The 27585-nt window shown below is 44.7% G+C and overlaps 1 protein-coding gene across 3 annotated transcripts in view; it reads left to right on the top strand.

Annotated features, from left to right (window-relative positions):
* Positions 1-27585, top strand: part of def6a (DEF6 guanine nucleotide exchange factor a) — a 182749-nt gene that overhangs the window by 120348 nt on the left and 34816 nt on the right. For all 3 annotated transcript variants that reach the window (XM_070858896.1, XM_070858897.1, XM_070858898.1), the window contains 6 exons: positions 465-692; positions 3910-4056; positions 4214-4322; positions 5522-5712; positions 8971-9078; positions 12899-13065. In XM_070858896.1, the coding sequence (XP_070714997.1) occupies positions 465-692; positions 3910-4056; positions 4214-4322; positions 5522-5712; positions 8971-9078; positions 12899-13065 (950 nt within the window). The remainder of the gene's footprint in view (positions 1-464; positions 693-3909; positions 4057-4213; positions 4323-5521; positions 5713-8970; positions 9079-12898; positions 13066-27585) is intronic.

Genomic DNA, 27585 nt, shown 5'->3' on the forward strand with positions numbered 1-27585 from the left:
TTGGCTCAGCTGTGACCCCCAGGTAAGTTTTTTTTAAACGCCTACGAGGATCAGCGGAGCTGGGCGGGAGGTGAGTAGCTCTGCAAGAAAAAGGGTAGTTGTTGGTTTTTTAATTATTATTTTAAAATTCTGTTGTGATTTAGTTTAATAGGGTCTTGAGAATGTTTTTATGATTTTTTTTATCCGTTCATGGGATGCGGGTGTCGCTGGCAAGGCCAGCATTTATTTATTGCCCATCCCTAATTGGCCTTGTGAGCCGCCTCCTTGAACCGCTGCAGTCTGTGAGGTGAAGGTACTCCCCAGTGCTGTTGGGGAGGGAGACCCAGTGACAATGAAGGAACGGCGATATATTTTCATGTCTGGATGGTGTGTAACTTGGAAGGGGGATGTGCAGCTGTTTGAAACGCAGTGTTTTGCTTGCGAGCTCTATATCTGAATTGCATTATTCTTTGTTGTCCCTGTAGGTGGAATATCTGCTGAAGAAAATCTGCACAGAAATGAATGTGGAGTGGAGCGCAGGGGAGCTGGATGAGTTCTTCACCCAGGAGCCCTTGCAGCAGAATGGAATCACAATCTGGGTGTTTTTGGAGTGGGTGAATTCTGGGAGATTTACCAGGGGAATTGAAAGAGAGACGGTCACAATGGCAGTGGAGGAGGTGTATCAAGAAATTATTGAAGATGTGCTTAAACAGGCATGTATTTTCAAGTAAATAGTCTGGAATTTTTGATTCATATCACAACTCTTCGCACCTTTGTCTCCGAGACACAAGCACAGGAAGATGGATTTACATTCCTGCTTGACTCTAGTTAAAGATGCCTTTGTTGTTATTATGCATGCAAGGTAGCTCATGCCATTGAGTGAAGGGCTGAGCAGGATATGGGTAAAATATTATTTTATCCTAGTTCCCTAGCTGAAAATTAGTTCAAGCCTTCGCAGTTTTGTAAATGAAACCATAAATGAAAATACATCATTATATATAAAAGATGTTATTCTAAACTCCATCCACTAGGGTTCAAACCCTTGCACTACACAACTGTAAGGAGCGTTACTGTAGGATCCGTGGTCCGTGGAACAGAGCTGGTCTCCAGTCGTCTTGGTTAACCCTTGCCACTGGACCAAGACCTAACTCTGTCAAGCCCGTGTGGTGGCTGATGTGCAACGGCCACCACATGTTAAAAAAATCCACGCACAGCCATCTTCCACCCTTCAAGATGTAGTTCGGGATCTGGAATATTAGTTCGGGATCTGGAACATTGAAACACCTGTGAACTCATCCCTTTTTGGCGTGGAAGCAAGTCATCCTCGCTTCGAGGGACTGCCTATGATGATGAGGATCCGTGCTTTTCCATGGGGTTCTTAGTCGCTTTTAGTATTGAATTTTCAAGAGTTTACATTCAGTTACATATTTTAATAAACAAATATATATTCAGATTGCTTAGTGTTAGCAAGAATTACTTTGCGTGGTTGTGCATAAGTTGCATTTTAAATTAATTATTTTGATTCATTTTTAATTTAAATTAAATTTTTGTGATCCAAAGCTGCTAAGGTAATTTTTTCCACCTCCTTACTCGAGATAAGTTTGACACATTAATGGAGTATTTCCCAAAGGCCCTCATCAGATCTGCTTTATGATTTCCATGCAATAATAACGATACATTGGTGTAAAGCTCAATTCTTGATTGATGCCCAGGATGTAGATACATTTCAGAAATGCTGAAGAGCATTTGGTATAGATGGGATATTGTGGAACCAAGTTTTGTGCCCATTATGCTTTGAGTGTAACCCGTTCATGGAGTGTAACAGACTTGCAAAATGTAAATGTTATCGGGGGAGCATTCCCTCCTCAAAATGTAGCTAGCAGTGGGCATGGAGTGCAGTTGCCATTTGGCAGGGCTGTGCGGAATTGTAAACTTGCTACCTATACCTCTGGAAATAGGTGCATAGTCATAGGTTTGTTGCAAGTCCAAATTCATTCCACTACAACATATCAAAACTTTCACCATTAAAGCTGGCTGGTAATTTTGATCGATTTTGAGACTATCGCATGTTATCTTACTTGATCGGAGCAGGCAGATTGAAGAATCGGTGTGAAGATCACTATTTATGGTGCTCCTAATTTTCTGATTTAATGCTCGGAAAATCAGGAGTGCTAACCTCTGCACCCAATTCTCTAATCTGCACTCCCATTGAACATAGAAACATAGAAACATAGAAAATAGATGCAGGAGTAGGCCATTCAGCCCTTCGAGCCTGCACCACCATTCGATAAGATCATGGCTTATCATTCCCTCAATACCCCTTTCCTGCTTTCTCTCCATACCCCTTGATCCCTTTAGCCTTAAGGGCCATATCTAACTCCCTCTTGAATATATCCAATGAACTGGCATCAACAATTCTCGGCGGCAGGGAATTCCACAGGTTAACAACTCTCTGAGTGAAGACGTTTCTCCTCATCTCAGTCCTAAATGGTCTACCCCTTATCCTAAGACTGTCCGCCCTGGTTCTGGACTTCCCCAACATCGGGAACAATCTACCCGCATCTAACCTGTCCCGTCCCCTCAGAATCTTGTATGTTTCTATGAGATCCCCTCTCATCCTTCTAAACTTCAATGTATAAAGGCCCAGTCGATCCAGTCTCTCCTCATATGTCAGTCCGGCCATCCTGGGAATCAGTCTGGTGAACCTTCGCTACACTCCCTCAATAGCAAGAACGGCCTTCCTCAGATTAGGAGACCAAAATTGAACACAATATTCCAGGTGAGGCCTCACCAAGGCCCTGTACAACTGCAGTAAGACCTCCCTGCTCCCATACTCAAATCCCCTAGCTATGAAGGCCAACATACCATTTGCCTTCTTCACCGCCTGCTGTACCTGCATGCAAACTTTCAATGACTGATGAACCATGACACTCAAGGCTCATTGCAGCTCCCCTTTTCCTAATCTGCCACCATTCAGATAATATTCTGTCTTCGCGTTTTTGCCCCAAAGTGGATAACCTCACATTTATCCATATTATACTGCACCTGCCATGCATTTGCCCACTCACCTAACCTGTCTAAGTCACCCTACAGCCTCTTAGCATCCCCCTCACAGCTCACACCACCACCCAGTTTAGTGTCATCTGCAAACTTGGAGATATTACACTCAATTCCTTCATCCAAATCATTGATGTATATTGTAAAGAGCTGGGGTCCCAGCACTGAGCCCTGTGGCACCCCACTACTCACTGCCTGCCATTCTGAAAAGGACCCGTTTATCCCGACTCTCTGCTTCCTGCCTGCCAACCAGTTCTCTATCCACATCAGTATATTATCCCCAATATCATGTGCTTTGATTTTGCACACCAATCTCTTGTGTGGGACCTTGTCAAAAGCCTACATTGTCTCTACATTGTGAGCAGGGTCTTGCAATAAGTCTGTAATACCTTTAAAAAGTACTGAGTAAAATTTGAATAAAAGATATTCATGGAAGAGCAATTGAGATAAGTGTGACCTTTTGCTTCATAAGCTATTGAAGCAAAGGAAACTGGGTGATGGTATATTTATAGAAATTGTCAGTGTGTGTGGGAAGGTGTCGATTCTCCTTCCATTTCTGCTCAGACTTCAATCCTTGGCTTCAAATTGGAAAATAATTGAATCACCATATTAAACGAACCCAAAGCAGGATAATGGCAGTTATAAGCTACATAGCCCGAATTAATCAGTTCATGCTCCTTATCTGCTGCTCTTAATAACAGAATGCACAATTATTAATAGCATTTACTAACCGAACAGCTTTTGCCTCTATCATTTGTTTTCTGTGTGCTGGTATATTTAATTTACATTGCCTGTAATGTTATTTATACCATAAATAACTATTGTCAAGACTGAAGATATAGCTGATTGGCTCTCATCTCCGTGTTGTGGCAGGGCTACTTGTGGAAGAAGGGCCAGTTGAGGCGCAACTGGACTGAGCGCTGGTTCATCCTCAAACCAAGTATCCTCTGCTACTTTGTGAGTGAAGATCGGAAGGAGAGGAAAGGCAGCATCCCCCTGGACAGGAACTGCTGTGTGGAGGTAGACATGGTTAACCAATGAACCGATTACCACTATTTCATGGGTCGCAACTTTTGTGAAATATGCCAATAAAATTCTTGTCATCAACTGACAGGAATTCGACTACAGATTCGTAATTCAAATATATATCTTTATTAAACTTGTATTTGATTTTTAGATTCTATCGGACCGAGATGGGAAGAGGTGTATGTTCTGTGTAAAGACACCATCAAGAACCTATGAGATGAGTGCATCGGACACAAAGCAGCGACAGGAGTGGACAACAGGTAACGCACTTAGCCTAAGATGAATTGCCTGTGCTCTGGGTGCACCTTACAGTGCAAAGATTATATTTAGCTAATTTTGTCAGATTTTTTATTCGGGTTTCCCTGCCCTCTCCCCCTCCCCCCCCCCCCCCACCCCAGGCCTCTATTACAATGCTCCGAGATCGGCTATTTAGCTCGGGATTTTCACATGCTCGGCCGGCCTAGCACCCTAAGAGTGTTGTACAACGCCTCCCTTAGTGCTCCGCCCCACACTCGGCCCAGCTGATTAATTTTTCTGACTGAGGCGCAAACTGTTCCTGGGCGCAAACTTTACCGCCCCACTGCCATTACCGCCCCGAAATCAGCAGAACCGAAAATCCTGCCCCAAGTGTTATCTGATAACCCTTGGGAGCTGAATGCTAAACATGCACAAATTTGCAGCTCCGGAGAATAATTATTTATACAGCATGCCCCTCCTCTCTCAAAACACTCATTCTTACCTAAACAAAAGCTTGTATCCGAGGAAGCATTGCGCTCCATGTCCAAGGCCAGAGAGCAAGTCAGAATTAGCCAAGATTCGCATTCTTCTTTGCTATTGATTGTTAGCAAGTGGGCATGTGTGTGAACATCAAGTGAAGACAGCCGTTGGCTTGGCACTGAACTTCACCTCTCCTTACTGCCCATCAATAGTTGAATAGTGTTATATATGCAGACTATAGATATACTCTCTATGTAGTTACTGTATAGTTGCATAAGATGGATACTTGTTACCTGATATACTATCAATAAGGTTTACACTGTATATACTATACTGGCACCACTAGAGGGTGCAACTGGTGGAGACCAGGGTTTCCTTCCCCTGTGGCAGAGGCTGTCCACCAGAGGGCACTGCGGTGGGAGACCCGAGGCTCACCTCCATGGGTGTGCAGGGCCCAGTATAAAAGGCTGCCCACCATGCTTGTGCCTCATTCTGGAGTTACGAATAAAGGACCAAGGTCACTACAGTTTGAGTACAACACATTGCCTTGTGGAGTCATTCATAAGTGCATTAAAGACATAACAAATAGACCATCACAATCATTGTTGAGACTCGCCCATGAGGAATGTGCAGTGAGGGAAGGCTGCTGGTTATGTGACCTCACATGGGACAATAGGGGAGGAAATGGGAAAGGACTGGGGAGAAGGATTTGGTTTCATTTCCTTTTGATTTCTGCCTTCAGCCATTCAGACAGCAATACGGCTACAGGCAGAGGGGAAGAAATCTTTGCACAAGGATTTAAAACAGAAAAGACATGATCAACGAGAGCTTCGGGACAAACAGAAAGCAGCAAAAGAGGAAGAACTTCAGAGACTCAAGCAGCTCCAGGAGGAGAAGGAAAGGAAACTGCAGGAACTGGAACTACTTAAAGAGGTAATAGTGGTCAGCAGAGGGTAATGGGAATGGCATCTTGTAATGAACAGCAAGAGGAAGCCTGGTTAAATGATTTTGCAAGTATGATTTCAGGCCACGGTTGACACTCCAGCCACAGTGCCTTACCAATATGTGGGGGAAACCCCTAAAGATAAATCATTCAATGTAGTCACATCCTGTCGGAAACATGTGATGGTGCAATGGGACCTCACTGGATTGAACTCCTCACTACTAAGATCAAGATTTATTGACTCACCCTCCTCATCATTCTATTGAAGCCATGCAAAGAATGCTGCACTGAGTTTAAATGGTTTCTGTATTGGTGAGAGAACACAAACAATGCTTATGATATTTGATGTGTCTGCACATCTAGTGAGGCCCTCTTTAATTAGCAAAAGCAAAGGTAAAATGTTACTTTAATTGATATCTCTAACCATAAAGAGTCATTAGTCCCTATTTGCCTTTATTTTAATATCTGTTAACCTACTGACAGTTTATCAGCATTCCTGCTCTGTTTTGGGATCACATTTTGTGGTGATATGCAAACAAATGGACTGATGTGGGAGGCTAAAAAGTTTGGTTAAAAAGTGATATAATACAGCAAATTACTTTTGCTCAGAGAATGAACTTACATCCAGCAGTTGGCTGTTTGTAAACGGTCTGTTTCTGTATTTAATCATTATTTGGACGTATGCTAGTGATGTAAAATAGCCCGCAACTACAATTTGTTTTGCAAGTCAATTTGTAATGGCACCTGAATTGGTGACATTTCTAGTTTTATTTTAACGATTCCTGAAATTCTAATGATCTTAACAGGTAAAAATGTCATCCATAAGGGTGATATTCTAGCTGCTATCTGACTCCATTACAGATACGATAGATGGTTGGATGGATGGACAGCAAAATAGTGATAGAGTATCCTTTCACACCTTCATTAAGCAGAATGCCATTTAAAGGGCAGTGAAGTCTATATTATAACAACTTGGCAGACTGAATGGACTTTGGTGACGGTGTGATTACTCAGCTCAAGACTAAACTGTTTATGTTACTGTGATCTTTCAACTCGGGCACATTTGGACTTTTTTTCCTAGATTTTCTCAATAAGTACCAACTCTGTGGTGCTCAAGTAACTGTTTAAGAGCTTCCCAATGGCTGTGAGTTTTTCCAATGAGTAGTTGGGCCATACAGACCAGGAAAGGATCAGTTTGGTTGCCCTGTCTGTGCTGAATGAGCGGATCTCAGTACCAGTGCAACAAATGGCCACTGGATTCGAGGAAGGAAAATCAGTTACGAGCCCCCAGCAAACGACTCCTGCTGGAAGTGTACACACAGTTGGACACTGGATGAGGTCCAACTGTGTTGCTTCCATGCATGTATAGCCTCCCAACTATCACTGCCAGTCTCACAAATGAAGCTATTTGAGTGAAATACTGGAAGACATCTGGTACTCTCAGATTTGTATACAGAAAATGTCTTCAGGAGAGTTGGAGAGAAAATTCAAAGAATCATAGAATGGTTACAGCACAGAAGAAGGCCATTAGGCCCATCGAGCCTGTGCCGATACTCAGCTAGTATCACTCCCCTTTCCCTGTAGGGCTGCAATTTTTTTTCCTTCAGATATTTTTCCAACTCCCCTTTGAAAGATAAGATTGAGTCTGCCTCCACCACCCTTTTCTTGCAGTGCATTTCAGATCCCAACCACTCGCTACGTAAAAAAGTTTTTCCTTACATTGCCTTTGGTTGTTTAGCCAATCACCTTAAATCTGTGTCGACTGGTTCTCGACCCTTCTGCCAATGGGAACAATTTCTCCCTATCTACTCTGTCCAGAGCCCTCATGATTTTGAATACCTCATTGGTGAACATCAAATTGACGAGGGGGAAAAGATAACAGGCCAAAAATTGCAGTCGGAGGCTTCCCGTGGGCAGATGCCCCCGACCAAATTTTTTTTTAGCTAATGGTAATCCCGGATGAATGAACACTTCAACTCCAAGCGCTTCCTGGGATCATGTGGGCCTGCAGCACCAATCACAGTGCAGAACAGGATATTCTCATTCATAGTAATAGGAGCTACGAGTTCTCGTTATTATCAATGAGAATACCCCTAAAAACAAAAAAGTGTACACAAATAAAAAGAACACCACTTTTTTAAAACCAATAGAAATTAAATTAAATTCCATGTTTTATAAAAAACAGTACTTTTTGGAAATCAATTTTTTTTTATAATAGTGTTAAACATAAACTTACCTACATGGCAGGATTTTTAATATAAAGTAAGTAATAACATTTATCTATTTCTGTATTTTAAAACTCTTACGCTGATAAAAGCAGACCTTACGCCTTATGCTTGATTTTACCATTAAGAGTTTGAAGGACATTTGCTGGGCAAGAGTTGGGCAAATAACCCAAATCTCAGTCCGCAAAGGCCCTTCTCCTGAGGAGGCGCACAATCTCAAAAGTTGACAGATCGCAAGTGCTGGGTTTAGGCACATGCGCTTCATGCACCTAAACCCGAAACTTGCGGGGCCCCTTCGGGTGGTGGGCACATTGTGCCTGGAGAGGCCGCAATTTATGGCCAAACTTTTACTGATTAGATCTCCTTGAATGAATGGGGGAGAGGGGGGGCGGAATTAGGGAGGCAGTTAATCCTATCTTCAGTTAAGGGGGCGGAATTAGGGAGGCAGTTAATCCTATCTTCAGTTAAGAACATTTTGAAACTGTTCAATAGAAAAGTCATTCACCCCATTGTGTTTGTTCCATCAAGTAGCTTTAATCACAGTAAGCCCCTATTTCAGAGTCATCTGTAACATACATTTCAAAACATCTAAAGCTCTGCTTTGGCTCGTATCTGGCCTTCTCTCTAGTTTCAAAAAAATATTGTCTGAAGACACTGCAACGATTCTTTAAGGCCCGAGAGTGATTTCTCATAAGCGAATGTTTTTGTGAAAGCATTTCTTTCTCCTTCTCTAGCCCCTCCCCAGTATGACCCTTGCCTCTCACGACTGGATTTGGTCATTGACACATGGAACAGCAGGTCTCCTGAAGGCTACATGCCGACCAGGGCTCTTGCAGTACAAGTGGGGCTGTATTACGGGTACTAGTGCCTTATGCTAAGAAGCTTGAGTTGAAAATAGAAAGTACCAAAAGATCAAGATCATTATGTGTTCAGGAGCATTTTAGTGAGGTTTACTATATTTCATCTTTAAATGATTGAAGCTAATGTTCTGAAATATTCGGTTTTTCTCCCCCTTCACTTCAGGCCCAACGCCAAGCAGAAACACTTCTAAAGGAAGAGGAGCAGCGACGGAAACAGCAGCATGAGGAGATGCAGAGGGCACTGGAAATACAGCTTCAACAAGCTGAACAGGTCAGAGGCCAAATAGATGAGCTGAGGTTCATGAATTGGTAACTGAGGAAGCTATAGCTGATAGAAGGTTCTTTAGTGAATGTCAGGGGAAAGGGAGAAAAAGTAAGAACATAAGAACATGAGCAGGAGTAGGCCATACGGCCCCTCGAGCCTGCTCCGCCATTTAATAAGATCATGGCTGATCTGATCATGGACTCAGCTCCACTTCCCTGCCTGCTCCCCATAACCCCTTATTCCCTTATCATTTAAGAAACTGTCTATTTCTGTCTTAAATTTATTCAATGTCCCAGCTTCCACAGCTCTCTGAGGCAGTGAATTCCACAGATTTACAACCCTCTGAGAGAAGAAATTTCTCCTCATCTCTATTTTAAATGGGCAGCCCCTTATTCTAAGATCATGAGCTCTAGTTCTAGTCTCACCCGTCAGTGGAAACATCCTCTCTGCATCCACCTTGTCAAGCCCCCTCATAATTTTATACATTTCGATAAGATCACCTCTCATTCTTCTGAATTCCAATTAGAGGCCCAACCTACTCAACCTTTCCTCATAAGGCAACCCCCTCATCTCTAGAATCAACCTAGTGAACCTTCTCTGAACTGCCTCCAAAGCATGTATATCCTTTTGTAAATATGGAAACTAAAACTGCACGCAGTATTCCAGGTGTGGCCTCATCAATACCCTGTATAACTGTAGCAAGATTTTCCTGCTTTTATACTCCATCCCCTTTGCAATAAAGGCCAAGATTCCATTGGCCTTCCTGATCACTTGCTGTACCTGCATAGTATCCTTTTGTGTTTCATGCACAAATACCCCCAGGTCCCGTTGTACTCCAGCACTTTGCAATCTTTCTCCATTTAAATAATAACTTGCTCTTTGATTTTTTTTCTGCCAAAGTGCATGACCTCACACTTTCTAACATTATACTCCATCTGCCAAATTTTAGGCCACTCACTTAGCCTGTCTATGTCCTTTTGCAGATTTTTTGTGTCCTCCTCACACATTGCTTTTCCTCCCATCTTTGTATCGTCAGCAAACTTGGCTACGTTACACTCAATCCCTTCTTCCAAGTCGTTAATATATATTGTAAATAGTTGGGGTCCCAGCACTGATCCCTGCGGCACCCCACTAGTTACTGATTGCCAACCAGAGAATGAACCATTTATCCTGACTCTCTGTTTTCTGTTAGTTAGCCAATCCTCTATCCATGCGAATATATCACCCCCAACCCCGTGAACTTTTATTTTGTGCAATAACCTTTTATGTGGCACCTTGTCAAATGCCTTCTGAAAGTCCAAATACACCATTTCCATTGGATTCCCCTTTATCCACCCTGTTCATTACATCCTCAAAGAATTCCAGCAAATTTGTTAAACATGACTTTCCTTCCATAAATCCATGTTGACTCTGCCTGACTGAGTATTGCTTTTCCAAAGTCCTTTACTCAGCTCCAAGTCCTGATTTTGCAGTGTGGATCCTAGTCAGTCATCTACTATACATAACCACTATGGTTATTTTAGGTCAACTATTTTTTGTTGTACTTTTTTTCTGCTGACATACATTTGTATTCTTAGATTGTTCCTGTTTTGTTCTGCTTTTTATTAGGAGTTTTGTTTTACTTCCTTGAAAAGTTAGAAATTTCAGTTATTTTCAATGAGGGGTTCTTCCAATCTTTCAAGTCTTTTTGACCCTCTCTCCATTCTAATCAGTCTTGTGTTTCAATTCAAGTAATGAATATTTTTTTAAAACAATAGTTTGCATTCATATAATGTCTTTAATGTGGAAAATTGGAGTACTGTGAATAGTTCTGGTCTCCATATTATAAAAAAGATATAGAGGGACAGGAGAGGATGCAAAAAAAGATCTACTAGAATGATGCCAGAACTGAGAGGTTATACTTAGCAGGAAAGATTGAATAGGCTGGGACTCTTTTCTCTAGAAACGAGAAGATGGAGGTCTTCAAGATTATGAAAGGGTTTGGTAGGGTAGAAGCAGAGTAGATGTTTCCAATTGCAGACAAGACCAGAACGAGGGGGTATAAATATAAGATAGTCACGAATAAATCCAAAAGGGAATTCAGCCAAAACTTCTTTACCCAGAAAGTGGAATTCGCGACCACAGGGAGAAGTTGAGGTGAATAGCATAGATGCATTCAAGGGCAATTTAGGTAAGCACTTGAGGGAGAAGGGAATAGAAGGATGTGTTGTTATTGATGGAAGAGGGGTGGGAGGCTGGTGTGGAATGTAAACACTGGCATGAACCTGTTCTGCCAAATGGTCTGTTTCTATACTGTAAATACTTTCTAATACTTTGTAAAATGACTTAAGGTACATCATATGGATAAAACAGCTGTCTGGCAGTAGTGAGAAAGTTGGGAGCGGCAATCGATAGCATGATCAAATAGTTAGATTTTAAGAAGTCTTTTCAAGATAGGGGGAGAGGTAGCGAGGCAGAGGCATTTAACTTGGGCATTCCAGAGAGAAGGGCTCACAAGGCTGAAGACTCTCATCAATGGTGGAACAGAGGGAGGAGGGGATGCACGGGAATCCAGAGTCAGAAGAAGGAAGGGCATAGGATGGGATCCGTGGCTAAAGGAGGTTGCAGAGGTAGGGTGTGATGAGGCTATGGAGGGATTTACAGACAAGGATGGGAATTTTTCATTCAATGTGTGGGGACAGGGAACCATTGGAAGTCAGCAATAGTGATGAGTGATCCCAATTTAGTGTGGAACAGAATGCGGGCAGAGGAATTGTGGATGATTTGAGATTTATGGAGAGTGGAGCTTGGGGGAGCAGGACACCAAGGAGAAGGTGAGTCTAGAGGTAACCAAAGTGTCTATGAGGCCTTTGGTGCTAGTGGGAGTGAGGTAGTGACTGATCTTGGGTAGGATATGAGATTTGATAATTGGCTTAGGGTCAAATAGGACATCAGGATTACACATCATCTGATTCAGCTGGAGCGAGCAGTGGGAACAGAGGGAATTGCTGGCAAAGATGTAGAGTTTTTGGTGGGAGCCAGATAAAATGGATTCAATCTTCGTGTTCATTTGGCGGATATTCTGAGTTAGCCATGACTTGATTTTGAATAGCGGTCTGGCAAAATAATGCTAGACATGTAAATGAAAGAAGTGGTGGAGAAGCAGAACTGGGTGCCAACAGTTTACATTTGGAAATTGATCCTATACCAAAAAAGGGGTAGCATGTAAATAAGGAAAAGAAGGGCACCAATGTTGGAGTTTTGGAATACACCAGAGGTGACTCTGCAAGGGGCAGGAGGAAAATCATTGCTGGAGATACACTGGAGTTTAATTCGGGTAAGTATTTATTGATTGTATTTTTGATTTTGTGTTCATCAGGATGAGAGATCTTAGTTGCGGGGAATGCAACAGCTTTTTTCATGTACCCAATGTCAACATCATACTTAAGTGTAGCACGTTTTGGTGTAGAATACAATTCCCTCCATAATGTTACTCAGCCCCAATCTCAGGCAAGTTACCCATGTGATATTTTTCCAGTTCCTGCATGAGCAGCCTGTGGTCCGGTTGTGCTCAATTAGCGATGGATTTGTACTGCTAGGCAGGTGTGCATTAGGAACGGGATTGAGACTGTCCACAAAGGACCATTGCAGTCAGCAGATAGAGGAGACTTTCATCCCATCAGTTGGGGACAAGATTTCAGACCAGGTCTCAGACGAAAGACCACGATCTGTCCCAATGATCAAGAGCTTCAGTACTTTGAATAGATGGGTCAAACCAAACTTAAGGCTATAGGTCACTGATGGGCATAGATTGCAGTCTCATTTGGTAACTAGGCTTTCTCTTCAGGCTCGAGCCAGTATGGAAGCAGAGATGGTATTGAAGGAGGCAGAGGCAGATCGGCAGAAAAAACGGATTCGTGAACTGGAGGATATGCAGAAACAGCTAGAGGAAGCTCTTCATGCTGAGGTAACTGCTCGACGAGAAGAGGAAGCAAAGAGATACGCACAGACCAGGTATGAGGAAAATACGAATCTATTTAATAGTGAATGTGAGCTGGCAGGGCAGTGACATACTGTATGATGTCCCAATGGGGAGTACCGTGGGTGGGGCAGTACATTGCCATACTGTATGGAGTCCCAATGGCCAGTACATGGGTAGGGCAGTACATTGCCATAATGTATGGAGTTCCAATGGGCTGTACTATGCGTGGGTGGGGCAGTACATTCACATACTGGCCCTGAATTTACCATCGGCGGCATAGCTAAGGAGTATGCCACTGACTTCTCAATGAAATCCGCACTTGCCTCATGCAAACCCCCCCTTCGTGAAGTTGCTTTCAGATGCTGCAGAGTTGCATGCAGCATGATAGTTCACGGACCCAGGGACGCATTGTTGTACGTGTGCAAAGCTGGGATCAAGTGGGACGGTGCTCCTTTCATTTCCTCACTCTTAGCCAACCAGGAAACATCGAGATTTCTGCCAGGACAGCATTAAGCTGTGCAGAAAATCCCTCTAAGAAGCTGACCTTGTTTTATTTTTACTATTCACACTACAATTTCCAAAAAAATGCTGAAGCATTTTTCTTCAGTTCGCATCCGTTTTCATATATTAAACAATTTCATGTCAAGCTTTGGCTTTTAAATTATGCACTACTTAAAAAAATCTTTAAAATAATTTAGCAGCCATAAATGCTATTTTATTAATAAATTAATATAATTTCAATCATATTTTATACACAAACCCAAGATTTCAACAGAGAGAGCATGAAATAATATTGGCAAGTAAAATCAGGGAAAACCCAAAGATGTTTTATAAATATATTAAAAGCAAGAGGATAACTAGACAAAGAGTGGAGCATATTAGAGACCATAAAGGAAATCTGTGTGTGTGGAGGCAGAAGACGTGGGTATGATTCTTAATGAATACTTTGCATCTGTTTTCAAAAAATAGAGTGGCAATGCAGCCTTTGCAATGAGGGAGGAGAAGTGTGAAATATTAGACAAGATAAACATAGGAGAGAGGAAGTATTAAGGGGCGATGCAGCTTTGAAAGTGGATAAATCCCCAGGCCCAAATGAAATGAATCCCAGGCTGTTAAGAGAAGCAAAAGAGGAAATAGCAGAGGCTCTGACCATCATTTTCCAATCCTCTCTGGCTACAGATTAGGTGCCAGTGGACTGGAGGACTGCTAGTGTTGTACCTTTGTTTAATAAGGGAGAAAGGGATAGACCGAGTAATCACAGGCCAGTCAGCCTAACCTCAGTAGTGGGAAAATTATTGGGAAAAAATCCTGAGGGACAGGATAAATCTTCATTTGGAAAGACATGGATTAATCAAGGACAGTCACCATAGATTTGTTCAGAGAAGGTCCTGTCTGACTAACTTGATTGAATTTTTTGAGGAGGTAACAAGGAGGGTCAATGAGGGTAGTATGTTTGATGTAGTTTTTATGGATTTTAGCAAGGCTTTTGATAAGGTCCCAAATGGCAAACTGGTCATGAAAATAAAAGCCCGTGGGATTCAAGGCAAAGTGGAAAGTTGGATCCGAAATTGGCTCAGAGGCAGGAAGCAAAGGGTAATGGCTTATGGGTGTTTTTGTGACTGGAAGGCTGTTTCCAGTGGGGTTCCGCAGGACTCAGTATTAGATTCCTTGCTTTTTTTGGTATATATCAATGATTTAGACTTGAATGTAGGGGGTATGATTAAGAAGTTTGCAGATGATACAAAAATCAGCGGTGTGTTTGATAATGAAGAAGAAAGCTGAAGACTGTAGGAAGATATCAATGAACTAGTCAGGTGGGCAGAAGAGTGGCAAATGGAATTCAATCCAGAGACGTATGAGGTAATGCATTTGGGGAGGGTTAACAAAGCAAGGGAATACACATTAAATGGTAGGTCACTGAGAAGTGTAGAGGAACAAAGGGACCTTGGAGTGCATGTCCATAGATCCCTGCAGGTAGCAGGCCAAGTAGATAAGGTGGTTAAAAAGGCATATGGAATACTTGCCTTTATTAGCCGAGGCATAGAATACAAGAGCAGGGAGGTTATGCTTGAACTGTATAAAACACTAGTTAGGCTGCAGCTGGAGTATTGCGTGCAGTTCTGGTCACCACATTACAGGAAATATGTGATTGCACTGGAAAGTGTGCAGAGGAGATTTACAAGAATGTTGCCTGGACTGGAGAGTTTTGGCTATGAGGAAAGATTGGCGGTGCTAGGTCTTTTTAGTTAGGAACAGAGGAGGCTGAGGGGAGACCTGATCAAGGCGTATAAAATTATGAGGGGCCTGGATAGAATGGATAAGAAGGATCGGTTTCCCTTGGCAGAGGGGTCAACATGCAGGAGGCATAGATTTAAAGTAATTAGGGGGAGATATGAGGGGAAATGTCTTCACCCAGAGGGTGGTGAGGGTCTAGAACTCACTGCCTGGAAGGGTGGTAGAGGCAGAAACCCTCACCACATTTAAAAAGTACTCAGATTTGCACTTAAAGTGCCGTAACCTACAGGGCTACAGACCAAGAGCTGGAAAGTGGGATTAGGCTGGATAGCACTTGGTTGGTCAGCGCAGACATGATGGGCCGAAATAGCCTCCTTCAGTGCTGTAAATTTCTATGATTCTAATACAACTCAATCAAACACTGAAAAGTCTTGAGATACTTTTTACTGAAAGTTTCCATAAAACCATAAAACTCGATTAGGCTCCTGCGCCTGTTTGCACCAGCTGTAAAACTTTTAGGGTGATTAATGCACAGTATGTGGGCAATTTGCCCAACTTTTCGCCAGCACGTTGATTTCAATGGGTGGGCGAAAGATGTAGAGAAGCGGATGCTGAGTTGGAACTTGACAGATCGCAAATTCGGGATTTGGCGTGTGCGCTTGCATACTCAGAGTATGCCGTCATACGGACCGCAAATTCAGGGCCACTGTATGGAGTTCCAATGGGCAGAACCATGGCTGGGCAATACATTGATCAGACTTTCACCAGCCTGCACACCACTGCGCTCCAAATTTAAGTCATGTTGCTGTGAGGAAGGAATATATCCACGGGAAAATCAGAGGGAGAGTCTTTGCTTGTCTGCTGTCATGCACCTCCTACTGCTCAGTAATTGTACCAGTTTCCATTGTTGCCCAATCTTCCCTGTTTAAATATGTGGAGCAGAAGTAGTAACAGTGGGAAATGTAGCAGTTTGGTGGATCTGGCGAAGAACCTTCCCCACTGTCAGGGGAAAGACTTGTATTGTTCAGCGATTGTGAAAGCACATTGCTGGCCTGTACAGACAGGAAATATTAACCTGACACTAAGTGCTGTTGGCAGTACATGTTTATATTTGGTGGCGGTGGCACTTTCGGTGAAGGCCAGAGAGTAAAACACCCACTGAATAAAGTTTGTGTATCACCAGCACTGCATCAGTTATGTGTTGAGTTGCCTATGACAGCATTGTTGCTGTTGGACGCAACCCTGTAGAAAAAAAGGGCATATGAAGGGGAAGGAAAGAAGAATTTTGCACTGTCGGAGAACAAGTGTTGACAGCAATTCTGCTGCCTACGGTTTCTGTTCAGCAACTAGCTGTGTCGCCAAAGCAGTTTCCCCCCAACCTCTTCATCCATGGGATAAACCAAACATTTATACCTGTACCACTAAGGCAGTATTTCAATTCTGCAAATAACATCATTGAGTCTTGTTACTGTTATGTGAGGACCTTCTGTAAACTAGGATATGATGACTTGCACTAAAACAGGCTCTCCCTGACCTATCCGATGCTGTGCTATCCTTGGACTGCAGTCTAATCAGAGGTTTTCATGACCATTCGCATGCTCCAGATCTTTCTATGTAATTTCCACTGAGGTGATCAGGTTCTTCTTCACTGAGTACATACTCTACTAGATTCCCATTCTCAACAGGAGATTTCCTAAGCATTCCCCTTTGACCAACTATCGTTTGTGTACTCGACATACATTCATACAGCAGCTAAATATCAAGAACCCTAACGATTCTTGCAATACCTCTTGTCAACATTTGATCCAAATCATGTGGACGCTGCTGAGTGTAGGTCTCTTAGCATTGGCGGTGGGTCCCATTAAACCTTCAACTGTTCACTCATCTGAAAGCTGGTATGAAGTGATGCTAAGTTGTTTGATGTGACACTACTTACACAGCTGTGTGATTGACTGGGACATAAAATTCATACTGTGATCTGGCAAAATTCTTTCTGGGAACCTGACCTGTGAAAGCACCTCAGCTTTGGCTGGTCTGAGAGCTGCCACATCTGGATACTTAGATGCATTATCCATCATTGTCAATACATGGTGTTTCTCAGATTTAATTCCGCTGTGCAGCTGCCCGCTCTTTTTTAAAGGTATTGTTAGTAATGGACTGTTACTTAATTTGGGTTCAATCTCCCATATACCCATTTTGACATTATTGTGTTCCTAACACAGATGAGGCTGCACACAGGGAGGTTAAGGTAACAGTGAACTCAGTCTTTATTAAGACACTCCAGAGTGAGGAACAGGCCTTAGGGGCCGGCTTATATACTATGCTCCCAAGGGATGCTGGGATCCCTTGGGACTTCAGGGGATGCACTCCTTGGTGACGGAACATGGGAGTGCATGCTTTACAGATACACAACATCACTCCCCCCCCAAAGTCAAAGTGAAAACTATTTACAAGGTGAGGCGATCGGGAGCCTTTCTTTCCCTGGTGGACCGCCTCGGTCTGTTCTGGTGTGTTGGCTGTGCCCTCGCTGGGCTAGTGTGTTGGCCCAGCAGGGCTGCTGGGTGAGCCTGGCCTTGCTGGGCTGTTGGGCATGATGGGTTCAATTTCCTGTTCCGGGGTGGTGTCGTTGATCCTTTGGGTGTGTGTTGTGGGCTCGAAAAAGGTGGTGTCTGCTGTGGGTTGTTCAGGGCAGTCTGTGCACCGCAGCCTCGTTTGGTCCAGGTGCTTTCTGCAAATTTGTCCGTTGTCTAGTTTGACTACGAACACCCTACTCCCTTCTTTAGCTATCACCGTGCCCGCGATCCACTTGGGACCATGTCCATAGTTTAGCACATACACAGGGTCATTCAGATCAATTTCCCGTGACACAGTGGCGCGACCATCGTTTACATTTTGTTGCTGCCGCCTGCTCTCTACCTGATCATGCAGGTTGGGGTGAGAGTCTGGTTTTAAATGTCCTTTTCATGAGTAGCTCAGCCGGGAGCACCTCTGTGAGCGAGTGGGGTCTCGTGCGGTAGCTGAGCAGTACTCGGGACAGGCGGGTTTGGAGTGAGCCTTCTGTGACTCGTTTAAGGCTCTGTTTGATTGTTTGTACTGCCCGCTCTGCCTGCCCATTGGAGGCTGGTTTAAACGGGGCCGAGGTGACATGTTTGATCCCATTGCGGGTCATAAATTATTTAAATTCGGCACTGGTGAAACATGGCCTGTTGTTACTGACCAGTATGTCAGGCAGGCCATGGATGGCAAACATGGCCCTCAGGCTTTCAATGGTGGCGGTGGCGGTGCTTCCCGATATTATTTCACATTCAATCCATTTTGAAAAAGTATCCACCACCACCAGGAACACTTTACCGAGAAACGGGCCCGCATAGTCGACATGGGATCCTTGACCGTGGTCTGGAGGGCCAGGACCACAAACTTAGTGGTGCCTCTCTGGGTGCGTTGTTCAACTGAGCACACACACTGCATTGCCGTACACATGAGACGAAGTCAGAGTCGATACCGGGCCACCACACGTGGGATCTGGCTATCGCTTTCATCATTACTATACCCGGGTGTATGCTGTGGAGATCCGAGATGAATGTCTCCCTGCCCTATTTTGGTAACACTACGCGGTTACCCCACAACAGGCAGTCTGACTGAATGGACAGCTCGTCCTTTCGCCGCTGGAACGGCTTGATTAGCTCTTGCATTTCAACGGGGATGCTGGCCCAGCTCCCATGCAGTACACAGTTTTTTACTAGGGACAACAGAGGATCTTGGCTGTTCCAAGTCCTAATCTGGCGGGCCGTGACAGGTGATTTATCATTTTCAATCGCTTCCATGACCATCAACAAGTCTGCGGGCTGCGCCACCATCAAGTTTGCAGGCTGCGTCATTTCCACCCCCATGCTGGGCAATGATAGCGGACTGAGAGCATCCGCACAGTTCTCGGTGCCTGGCCTGTGGCGGATGGTATAGTTATACGCTGATAGCGCGAGTGCCCACCTTTGTATGCGGGCTGAGGCATTAGTATTTATCCCCTTGTTTTCAGCGAACAGGGATATGAGGGGCTTGTGATCGGTTTCCAGCTCAAATTTGAGGCCAAACAGGTACTGATGCATTTTCTTTACCCCGAACACACATGCTAATGCCTCTTTCTCAATCATGCTGTAGGCCCTCACAGCCTCAGACAAGCTCCTGGAGGCATATGCGACAGGTTGTAACTTCCCCGCAACGTTAGCTTGTTGTAATACACACCCGACTCCGTACGACGATGCATCACATGCTAGCACAAGTCTTTTACACGGGTTATACAATACAAGCAGCTTGTTGGAGCATAAAATGTTTCTGGCTTTCTCAAAAGCAATTTGTTGGTTTTTTCCCAATACCCAGTTCTCAGCTTTAAGCTTAACCCGGCAGGAAGTTACCAAAATAATTGAGGAGTCTCAGGAAAGACCGCAGCTCTGTGACGTTCTGTGGCCTGGGCGCGTTCCTGATAGCCTCTGTCTTGGCATCTGTGGGCCGAATGCCGTCCTCCGCGATCTTTCTTCCCAAAAACTCCACTTCTGTTGTCGTGAAGACGCATTTTGACCTCTTCAGCCGTAGCCCTACGTGATCTAGTCGCTGGAGGACCTCCTCCAGGTTTTGTAGGTGCTCGACAGTGTACTGACCCATGACCAATATGTCGTCCTGAAAAACCACCGTGCATGGTACCAACTTGAGTAGGCTCTCCATGTTTCTCTGGAAGATCGCTGCAGCCGACCGAATTCCAAACGGGCATCTGTTGTAGATGAACAGTCCCTGCGTGTTGATGCAGGTGAGGCCCTTCGAAGACTCCTCCAGCTCCTGCTTCATGTAGGCCGAAGTCAGGTTGAGCTTGGTGAACGTCTGCCTTAGGTAACGGGTATTGGTCCTATAGCGAGAAACGATAAATAGTTACTTTATAATTGCCACAAATCCTGACCGTGCCATCACTTTTGAGTACTGGAACAATCGGGCTGGCCCACTCGCTGAATTCCACTGGGGAGATGATGCCCTCGCATTGCAGCCTGTCCAGCTCGATTTCCACTCTCTCCCTCATCATGTGAGGTACCGCTCGCGCCTTGTGGTGAATGGGTCGTGCCTCTGGGATCAAGTGGATCCGCACCTTTGCCCCGGAAAAGTTTCCAATGCCTGGCTCAAAAAGGGAAGGAAATTTGTTAAGAACCTGGGTACATAAAGCCTCATCGACATGTGATAGCGCTCGGATGTCATCCCAGTTCCAGCGGATTTTGCCCAGCCAGTTCCTTGCAAGCAGTGTGGGACCATCGCCCGGGACAATCCGGAGTGGCAGTTCATGCACCGTGCTCTCGTAGGTGACCTTGACCATGGCGCTGCCCAGGACAGTGATAAGCTCTTTGGTGTACGTTCCCAGTTTCGTGTGGATAGGGCTCACGGCTGGTTTGAGTGTCTTGTTGCACCACAGTCTCTCAAACATCTTTTTACTCATGATGGATTGGCTAGCGCCAGTGTCCAGTTCCATGGCTACGGGTAAGCATTCAATTTTACATTTAGCATTATAGGTGGACATTTCGTCGAAAATGTGTGCACCCCGTGTACTTCAGCATCTGCCTCCTCTCTATGAGGCTCGAAATTGTTTTGATCCACCATGGACCGATCTTCCTCTGCCACGTGGTGGTTAGCAGGTTTTGCAGAGCTTGCAGCTCATCTGCAAGCTCGTTGGAGGTGCCCCATTGTTCCACAGCTCTTGCAAACATACCCTTTGAAGCGGCATGAATAGGCTGAATGGAAGCCTCCACAAAGCCAACAAGGTGTGAATTAACTTGCATTCATCCTTTGTTGCGGACTCTGAGTCATCTGGGTCACCTGAGGCCTGCTGGCAGTTGCAGACTCATGGTTTCTGCCTTGTACATTTCTGCTCGCAAACACTGTTCCAGTTAATTTATGAACATTGCTGGCACTTGTGTGCTGAGAGATTTGTTTGGTGTTATCACTGGTGTACATAAACGCCTGTGCTATCGCAATGACCTTACTGAGGGCTGGTGTCTCTACAGTCAAAAGTTTTCGTAGGATGGTCTTGTGGCCAATGCCCAGTACAAAAAAGTCTCTGAACATTTACTCCAGGTAGCCATCAAACTCACATTGTCCTGCAAGTCGACTTAGCTCGGCGACATAGCTCGCCATTTCCTGATCTTCAGATCGCTGGTACATGTAGAACCAATACCTCGCCATCAGCATGCTCTCCCTTGGGTTAAGATGCTCCTGAACCAGTGTACACAGTTCCTTATAGGACTTATTTGTGGGTTTCACCGGAGCCAGAAGATTCTTCATGAGGCTGTAGGTCGGTGCCCCGCAGACCGTGAGGAGGACCGCTCTCCTTTTTGCAGCGCTTCCTTCTCCGTCCAGCTCGTTGGCTACAATGTACTGGTCTAGCCGTTCGACATAGGCTTCCCAGTCCTCACCCTCCAGGATGCCCACAGTTTGCTGCATCTTTGCGTTGGATTTGTATACTCGTCGCCAGTTATTGTGTTCCTTACACAGATGAGGCTGCACACAGGGAGGTTAAAGTAACAGTGACCTCAGTCTTTATTAAGACACTCCAGAGTGAGGAACAGGCCTTAGGGGCCGGCTTATATACAGTGCTCACAAGGGATGCTGGGATCTCTTGGGACTTAAGGGGATGCACTCCCTGGTGGCGGAACATGGGAGTGCATGCTTTACAGATACACAACAGACATGTTTTACAATAATGTGTCACATTCTTGATGCTCACGTCCACATTTGGATAAGCATTTCCTCATAGGTCTCTGCAATGCTCGGCTTGTACAGCTAGCCGATGTAAGGTTGAGCAATCTGTAAATTATTTGGAACAGTTTCCAGAAACTAATCCTTTAAGACCAGTTCACTGATTTCATCAAAATTGTTGTGTATTCAGAGGGAGGGAAATTGTGATTGGTTGAATTGCTGCTATCCATGCTGATTGGCCGTAGATATGCCATTGACTAAATGCAAACCAATCGAAAACAAATGCAGTTTGCTTGATGGGCGGGAAAAGGTAAAAATCGACAACCACCAAAAATAAACAAAACAATTAAATGTTCATGTCTTTTGTTGTTTCCTCCAACCTACCTGCATAAATGTAAAAATTACATTTATATCATAATAAATACATTAAAAATTTAACAATTCTGAAAAAGGAACACTAAATTCATCCAAGAAATTAGCCAATAAGTGTTGGGAATACATCAAAGAGGTTCCCCACGCACAGGCCTGCCTCTATATCTGCAGTGTGATAGTTCTGCCCTGTTCCCAGAGCTTTGTGCCTTCAGTTGGGTTGGGGAGCTGTAGCTCCTGTTTGACAAATTCTGCAAATGTGCAAAAGAGAGATGCACTGTGGTGGTTGCCATTTTCAGGCCTCTCCTGTAGAACTACAATATCCAGAACGCACAGTGACAAGCCGTATAATATAATGACCAGAAAGAAAATGAGATAAGTGAGGTGACATGAGCTGAAATAAATGTTTCAGTTTTCTGCACCTTTCTCCCCACCACCATGGAATGGTTACAGCACAGAAGGAGGCCATTTGGCCTGTCAAACCCGTGCTAGTCAGCTTGTCCCTTTCCCCATAGTCCTGCAATTCTTTTTGCTGCAGGTACTTATCCAATTCCCTTTTGAAAGACACGATTGAATCTGCCTGCACCACCCTTTCAGGCAGTGCATAGTCACTTCCTTGCAATTAGAGTACATAAGACAGTAGAATCTGATTGTGTCTTAACCAGCTGGCCCTTGCATGCCTTTACTAGCATGGAGACAGAAGTGGGGAACCATTGCTGATTTATTTTCCTCCTCCGTCGTGCGGGTAAATGGAGTTGAGGTACAGATCAGTCATAATCTAAATGGATGGCAGAACAGGCCCGAGGGGTTACATAAGAAATAGGAGCAGGAGTAGGTCATTTGGCCCCTCGAGCCTGCTCCTCTATTCAATAAGATCATGGCCGATCTGATCCTGGCCTCAACTCCATTTCCCTGCCCACTCCCCATATCCCTTGACTCCCTTATTGTTCAAAAATCTGTCTATCTCCGCCTTAAATATATTCAATGACCCAGCCTCCACAGCTCTCTGGGGTAGAGAATTCCAAAGATTCACGACCCTCTGAGAGCAGGTTGAATGGCCTGCTTCTGTTCCTGATAGTCTACGATGCTGAGACCAATTGTAGTGCCTCCCATCACTGGCCCAGCTGAGATCAGCTAACTGAGCACAGATCAGGGACAGAATCGGGATCCTTTGGGTCTGTATGGCCAAAGATCACATGATGTGGTACATTTACCCAAAGTTATCAGGGGAACCATTTGGTTGAGCATTTGTTTGGAAAATATAAGTGCAAGTGCCAGCAGACTGTGTGTAAATCAACAGCAGCCTGGCTGGTGAATATTTTCCTCCATCTTTTACATTTTTAAAGACATTCATATTAACATGAACTACATCCGGAGGCAGAGCGCATAGAAAGCATTTCAGGTGCGATCGGCTCTCGAGGCAGACGAGCTAGTGCTGACCTTGTTTTGCATTGGTCTCACATTCACTTTCAAGTCTGTCATAGATCGCAGTAGTAGGAAAAAATTAAATCCTCATCTCCTCCCTTTGAAGCTTGAATCTCGCTTTTGTAAGAATAACTGTTGTTGCTTCACCTGGTCAGGGCGACAAACAGGAGCTCAATCAAACTAAACCACCATACTACTTCCATACAAACCGGAGCCTAATCAAACTAAATCACCATACTACTTCAAACAAACAATTGCAGGATTCTCACTGAGTTATGTAAATAATGTGGGTGTAGCTCCTCTGAGGGCTGAGGAGCTCGGGGCAATGGGGGAGCTTGGGGGAGTGAGGGGTCTGTTCGGGGCAGTGGGGGGCTCGGGGCAGTGAGGGACTGCTCGAGGCAGTGAGGAGCTGCTCGGGGCAGTGGGGAGTGAGGGGCTGCTCGGAGCTTGGGGCAATATCGATCAAGAAGATCCCCCTTTTTGATCCCTGGTCTATCCTGTCAATTGAAGTCATGGAGTAACCAGACAGACAGACAGACAATATCCAAATTGCTTCTCTGAGAATGTTGTTGGTGTTCTATTGTATTTCCGTGCTAAAGGAGTTATGAACTCCCGCAAGGCACAGAGTAGCTGACCCATAAGCACCGAGTAGATTACACTGTGAAGAAAGATGATTTCATAGAATCATAGAATTGTACAGCACAGAAGGAGGCCATTCGGCCCATCGAGTCTGCGCCAGATCTTTCGAAGAGCAATCCTGTTAGTCCCACTGCCCCACTCTTTCCCTATATCCCTGCAATTTAGACTTGGGCAAAGGTGGAAATGATGAGATCTCTTGAACAGAAAATGCTGTGGACATTTAGCCTGTGGTGTGATCGGAATTGCTAAACAATGGAATTGCTAAAGAGTGAAATGATTATATATGCAGGGGATGTAGAATTGCGATTGTAACACCTTCAGTCCTCAGTCTGTGCTGCGCTAGCAGATCTCCGCTGGGGCAGTGGTGACACTGCTGCAGCTAACCTCAGTGCCTCTGCGGTCAGGGAGGGAAAAATTGGCCAGGATTCCTTCTCCTGAACGTTGCCCACAATTTCCTGCTGCAAGTACACAGGTATGGACATTGGATGAGGGCAGAATCTTGCTCAGTTGTGATGTCCTCCAATTATCAAATAGACTGTCAACACTCTTTATCAAGTTCACCCATTGGCAATGCCACTTGGGTGAAGTATGAGAATGCGACTTGTACCTGTTATAATTTATTGTACGCTGTACAATTGCTGTGGCTCGGTATTTAATCTATGATGAGTGGTTTTCTTTTATTTGTTCCGGGATGTGGGCGTCGCTGGCAAGGCCAGCATTCATTGCCGATCCCTAATTGCCCATGAGAAGGTGGTGGTGAGCCGTCTTCTTGAACCGCTGCAGTCCTTGTGGGGAGGGAGGGAGTTCCAGGATTTTGACCCAGTGACGATAAAAGAACAGCGATATATTTCCAAGTCAGCATGGTGTGTAACTTGGAGGGGAATTTGCAGGTGATGGTATTCCCATGCGCCTGCTGCCCTAGGTGGTAAAGGTCACTGCCGAATAAGCCGTGGCGAGCTAGCTGCACTGCATCTTGTAGATGTTACACACTGCAGCCACGGTGTGCTGGTGGTGGAGGGAGTGAATATTGAAGGTGGTGGACGGGGTGCTAATCAAGCGATCTGCTTTATCCTGGATGGTGTCGAGCTTCTTGAGTGTTGTTGGAGTTGCGCTCATCCAGGCAAGTGGAGAGTATTCCATCACACTCATGATTTGTGCCTTGTAGATGGTGGAAAGGTTTTGGGGAGTCAGGAGGTGAGACACTCACCGCAGAATACCTAGCCTCTGACCTGCTCTTGTTGCCATAGTATTGATGTGGCTGGTCCAGTTAAGTTTCTGGTCAATGGTGACCACCAGGATGTTGATAGTGGAGGATTCGGCGATGGTAATACTGTTGAATATCAAGGGGAGGTGGTTAGACTCTCACTTGTTGCAGATGGTCATTGCCTGGCACTTGTGTGGTGCAAATGGTACTTGTCACTTACCAGCCCAAGCCTGAATGTTGTCCAGGTCTTGCTGTATGCGAAAATGGACTGCTCCATTTTCTGAGGAGTTGCGACTGGAACTGAAAACTGTTATGTATGTAATAACTCAATAGACTGAATACTGTAAACTAACACAGGTACAAACCTGGCTCTACTTTATTAGGGCCCAAAGTGATCACATTACATGATGGCTTGCCTTTTATACCTGGGCCGCACACACGTGCGCACACCCAATGACCTCCGACAGTTGCGCCACCTGGTGGCTAGTAACCCCAAATATACATACATGACAATATCCCCCTTTAAGATATTAGTAACAGTCTTTTTACAAATTGAGACGGTCCGGGCTTTCCGCTCCCGAGTTGATCGTCTCAGTTCAACTCCAGCCTTGGGCGAGCGTTCTAAGTCTGTTATGACTGGGGGCTGAGTAGCCGATCTCTTGGGAGTGACGATGACCATGTCAGGGATTTAAAGTCCAGATTCATTGATGACAGCAGAGTCCTCTGATGACTGAGGGGAGGTTGATTGGTCACTGATTGTGTCTTCCTCAGACTGTTCCAGTTCATCCGTGTGCCGCAGCTTTGTCTGATCAATATGTTTCCTGCATGTTTGCCCATTTTTTGAGCTTGACGATAAACACTCTGTTACCTTCTTTGGCCGTAACAGTACCGGTGATCCACTTGGGACCTTGACCATAATTTAGTACATACACAGGAGCGATAACAGAAATGTCACATGACACAGCAGCACGATCATGATACCACTGCTGACTTTGACATCTGTATTCAACATGATCGTTCAAGTCAGGGTGGACAAGAGAGAGCTTGGTCATGAGACCTCTGCTCATCAATAGTTGAGCAGGGGAGACCCGGTAAGCATGTGGGGTCTTGTCCTGTAACTAAGCAATATGCATGACAAACGAGTCTGCAGTGAACCTTGAGTTACACATTTCATAATCTGCTTGATGGTTTGGACAGCATGCTCTGCTTGACCATTAGATGCGGGCTTGAATGGTGCTGACCTCACATGTTTGATACTGGGCCTGTATTCACTGGAGTTTAGAAGGATGAGAGGGGATCTCATAGAAACATATAAGATTCTCACGGGACTGGACAGGTTAGATGCAGGAAGAATGTTCCCGATGTTGGGGAAGTCCAGAACCAGGGGACATAGTCTAAGGATAAGGGGTAAGCCATTTAGGACTGCGATGAGGAGAAACTTCTTCAATCAGAGAGTTGTTTACCTGTAGAATTCCCTACTGCAGGGAATTGTTGATGCCGGTTCATTGGATATATTCAAGAGGGAGTTAGATATGGCCCTTACTGCTAAAGGGATCAAGGGGTATGGAGAGAAAGCAGGAAAGGGGTACTGAGGTGAATAATCAGCCATGATCTTATTGAATGGTGGTGCAGGCTCAAAGGGCCGAATGGCCTACTTCTACACATATTTTCTATGTTTCTATGAGTCTGAAACTCCAGGCTAGTGAAGCAAGGTCCATTGTCACTTACAACGATGTCGGGCAGACCATGAGTGGCAAACATGACATGAAGACTCTCAATGGTAGCTGTGGATGTGCTGGATGACATGATTATACACTCGATCCACTTGGAATATGCATCCACCACAATTAAAAACATTTTTCCCAGGAAGGGACCTGCAAAGTCAATGTGGATCCTGGACCATGATTTAGATGGCCACGACCACAGACTCAGCGGCGATTCCGCTGGTGCTTTA

This window comes from Pristiophorus japonicus, chromosome 17, assembly GCF_044704955.1.
Source record: "Pristiophorus japonicus isolate sPriJap1 chromosome 17, sPriJap1.hap1, whole genome shotgun sequence".
In the NCBI taxonomy this organism is placed as follows: Eukaryota; Metazoa; Chordata; class Chondrichthyes; family Pristiophoridae; genus Pristiophorus; species Pristiophorus japonicus.